We start from the raw sequence: 3735 nt of genomic DNA on the forward strand, positions 1-3735 counted from the left end.
ATTCTGTATGGAGAAACATACGAGGCTATAATATGACTTGTCTTGATTCTTGTAAAGTCGTGAAGTCAAGCTGGGAATGCATACTAACATTCAAGTCTTACAATTAACTGAAATATCCTAAGCTATTTTGTTTGCATCTTCTGGTGTTTGTTACAGTTTTATTGTTTTTCTTTCCATAACTTACTCTACCTGTCTTCAATGAGAGATATTTTCTTTGGTTCATCCTTTACCTTTGAACATGAGCTTATCCTGTGGTTGGTTTTAATGTCCTCAGGANGCGTCTGTTATTTCATTTCCTGCTTCCTTTCCCTTTAATGTCTCTGTCTGCACACATGACCGTTTTGTGATTGGCTGCGATGATTTTACGCGCAATTGGAAATGGAAAACCAAAGACCAACAGACAGATAAAGAAACAGGAGACTAAGGAAGATTCTTAAAAACCTGACAGAAGTAAGTAGGTCTACGGCATGTAAGAACGGTAATATTCTGTATGGAGAAACATACGAGGCTATAATATGACTTGTCTTGATTCTTGTAAAGTCGTGAAGTCAAGCTGGGAATGCATACTAACATTCAAGTCTTACAATTGACTGAAATATCCTACGCTATTCTGTTTGCATCTTCTGGTGTTTGTTACAGTTTTATTGTTTCTTTTTCCATAACTTACTCTACCTGNAGTAGCATCTTTCTTCGTACCCAGAAGGTCGCGTGTTTATATCACGCTTCTCGAAACTGGCTATCCTGTTATGAATTTTGTGTGCCTTTCTTCGGTCGCTCTAGGCACGTCCCTCGTATTTCCACGATAACGTCGAATTGCGAGGTGGTAGTGAATAATGAATTGGTGAGGATATGGAAGGAAGTGGTCGGGCTCTAATCTGAGACCTTATTTTGGCATTTGTCTGGAGCGAGGACCGAGAGATTAACGAAAACCTCAGGCACGATAGCCGATATACCTGTTAAGTCTCTAGAATAAGCTACAGGAGCGCTCCCTCTTCCGCCGTGTGTAATGCATTATCGCCTTATCATCTTACCACTCGATGATACACAAAGTGAGATACTGACAGCATTGTCAGATTAACCGCAAAAAAAGTAAGAAAATAATGAACACATCGTGTACCAAAATCATTGGAGCGATTTCAAGCGACCGTACCGGATTTGGAAATGCACGCAGAAGCATGTTTCCCACATGGAACGAAAGAGCAGGTATTCAAGTTTTGATCGCATGCGCAATCGCCACTCCCCTCCTCCTCCTCTCATTCGGTCAGCGACCGAGAAACATAGAGGCTATACGAGTAATATGACTTGTCTTGATTCCTGTAAAGTCGTGAAGTCAAGCTGGGAATGCATACTAACATTCAAGTCTTACAATTAACTGAAATATCCTACGCTATTCTGTTTACATCTTCTGGTGTATGTTACAGTTTTATGGGTTTCTTTTTCCATAACTTACTCTACCTGTCGTTAATGAGAGATACTTTTCTTTGATTCATCCTTTATCTCTGAACATGAGCTTATCCTGTGGCTGGTTTTAATGTCCTCAGGAGCGAGGGGAACAACACGCTGTGTGTCAAAAGAAATACATGAGGGGTAACGAATGGAGGACCCCCGCACAGAAGTATCTGGAGGAATTCCGTAAACATCTAAGAGCTGTAAGTACTGTCTATCAGAAGAATTTAATAGAATTTAATTTAATTGAAAATAGGAATGTCTCTTTTATATTCCATTTTATTACTTCTCAATGAAATTGCACCACTAGCGACTCGTTAACACGATTGTCGGCTCTCAGGTGTTACAAAACGAGGACAACCCTGAGAAGGTCTTCAAGAGCGACTCTTACCGAACGGGTAGCATCTTTCTTCGTACTCAGAAGGTCGCGTGTTTATATCACGCTTCTCGAAACTGGCTATCCTGTTATGAATTTTGTGTGCCTTTCTTCGGTCGCTCTAGGCACGTCCCTCGTATTTCCACGATAACGTCGAATTGCGAGGTGGTAGTGAATAATGAATTGGTGAGGATATGGAAGGAAGTGGTCGGGCTCTAATCTGAGATATTATTTTGTCATTTGTCTGGAGCAAGGACCGAGAGGAACAACGAAAACCTCAGGCACGATAGCCGATCTCCCTGTTGAGACTCTCGAATAAGCTACAGGAGCGCTCCCTCTTCCGCCGCGNTCAAGAGCGACTCTTACCGAACGGGTAGCATCTTTCTTCGTACTCAGAAGGTCGCGTGTTTATATCACTTGCCGCGAAACCGGCTATCCTGTTATGATTTTAGTGTGCCTTTCTTCGGTCGCTCTAGGCACGTCCCTTGTATTTCCACGATAACGTCGAATTGCGAGGTGGTAGTGAATAATGAATTGGTGAGGATATGGAAGGAAGTGGTCGGGCTCTAATCTGAGATATTATTTTGTCATTTGTCTGGAGCAAGGACCGAGAGGAACAACGAAAACCTCAGGCACGATAGCCGATCTCCCTGTTGAGACTCTCGAATAAGCTACAGGAGCGCTCCCTCTTCCGCCGCGAGTAATTCATTATCGCCTCAACATCTTACCACTCGATGATACACAAAGTGAGATACTGACAGCATTGTCAGATTAACCGCAAATAAAATAAGTAAATAATGTACCAAAATCATTGGAGCGGTTTCAAGCGACTGTACCGGATTTGGAAATGCACGCAGAAGCATGTTTCCCACATGGAACGAAAGAGCAGGTATTCAAGTTTTGATCGCATGCGCAATCGCCACTCCCCTCCTCCTCCTCTCATTCGGTCAGCGATGTAACAAAGAGAAAATGGCGACTCCGGAGCAAATAAGTGTTTTGTGTGCTGCAGTTTGCGAAGCATGGAACAGTTGTTTCTATTCAGCGGGTCTTCCAGGGATAATGTCAGAGTGATTCTCCATCTCTCAACAGCATTAGACTTTGGTATCAGCAGTTTCAGACAAAGTTTTTTTTACGGGGGGAAAACGTGCAGGACATCCGCATGTGTCAGAAGACAGTGTGATACAAGACAGTCTTTTCTTTGCAGTCTCAAGAAACATGAGCGCCATGCGAGTCGTCAATTGGAGATGGCAACTATGACTGTGTGACGGGCGTTGTGAAAGATTCCGAAAATGAAGCTCTATCATCTTCAGTTGGTGCAGTTTCTTCAATCATTTTGGTACACGGTGTAGAGAATGTGATGGCATTTAGAGCATACACCAAGCTGGTGACTACAAAGTCAGCATGGAAATAAAGTTGTTCCACAATTTCAACATAAAAAACAGGGCAAAGAAGAGCGATATGTTCTGGGATATAATTCTGTGTAGTCATTTGGAAGTAGACGGACGTTTTGTAGGAAAAAATAGTTCCTCTATTTTAAGGGCCGGAAAGTAAGCTAAGGAACTTCAGTTTTCCACCTGATTTTCAGCTGGTTTCTTGTTCTACTTAATCTTCTACCCTGAAGATGGAGGCGATATGTTCCTACGAAACGTCCAGTTGACTTTTAAAGTATTACATTGCATTATATCTCAGAGGATAGTACTCTTCTTAAACACCGCTGTGAGAACCTCATTTCCTACAAAAACTGGACAAATTGTAACAAATTCTGTGTTTGAAACGTTGCAGGAAAAGCCAGATTTTGATGAATAGGACCTGGACGAATGAGACTTGTGGCCACGGGAGGAAGATGACTGCATCTGAGAAATTTCCGTGGCCCAGTAAATTCTTTTTCATAAGACGAGAGTCCGGTCCCAACA

At 42.4% G+C, this 3735-nt stretch overlaps 1 protein-coding gene across 1 annotated transcript in view; it reads left to right on the forward strand.

Moving 5' to 3' along the window:
* Positions 1 to 3721, forward strand: part of LOC111872944 — a 4753-nt gene extending 1032 nt beyond the window's left edge. The window contains exons 2-3 of the mRNA XM_023867252.2: positions 1542 to 1649; positions 3027 to 3721. Of these exons, the coding sequence (XP_023723020.1) occupies positions 1542 to 1649; positions 3027 to 3041 (123 nt within the window). The 3' untranslated portion in view covers positions 3042 to 3721. The remainder of the gene's footprint in view (positions 1 to 1541; positions 1650 to 3026) is intronic.
* The last annotated feature ends 14 nt before the right edge of the window (positions 3722 to 3735 follow it).

This window comes from Cryptotermes secundus, unplaced genomic scaffold, assembly GCF_002891405.2.
Source record: "Cryptotermes secundus unplaced genomic scaffold, Csec_1.0 scaffold407, whole genome shotgun sequence".
NCBI classification, from domain to species: Eukaryota; Metazoa; Arthropoda; class Insecta; order Blattodea; family Kalotermitidae; genus Cryptotermes; species Cryptotermes secundus.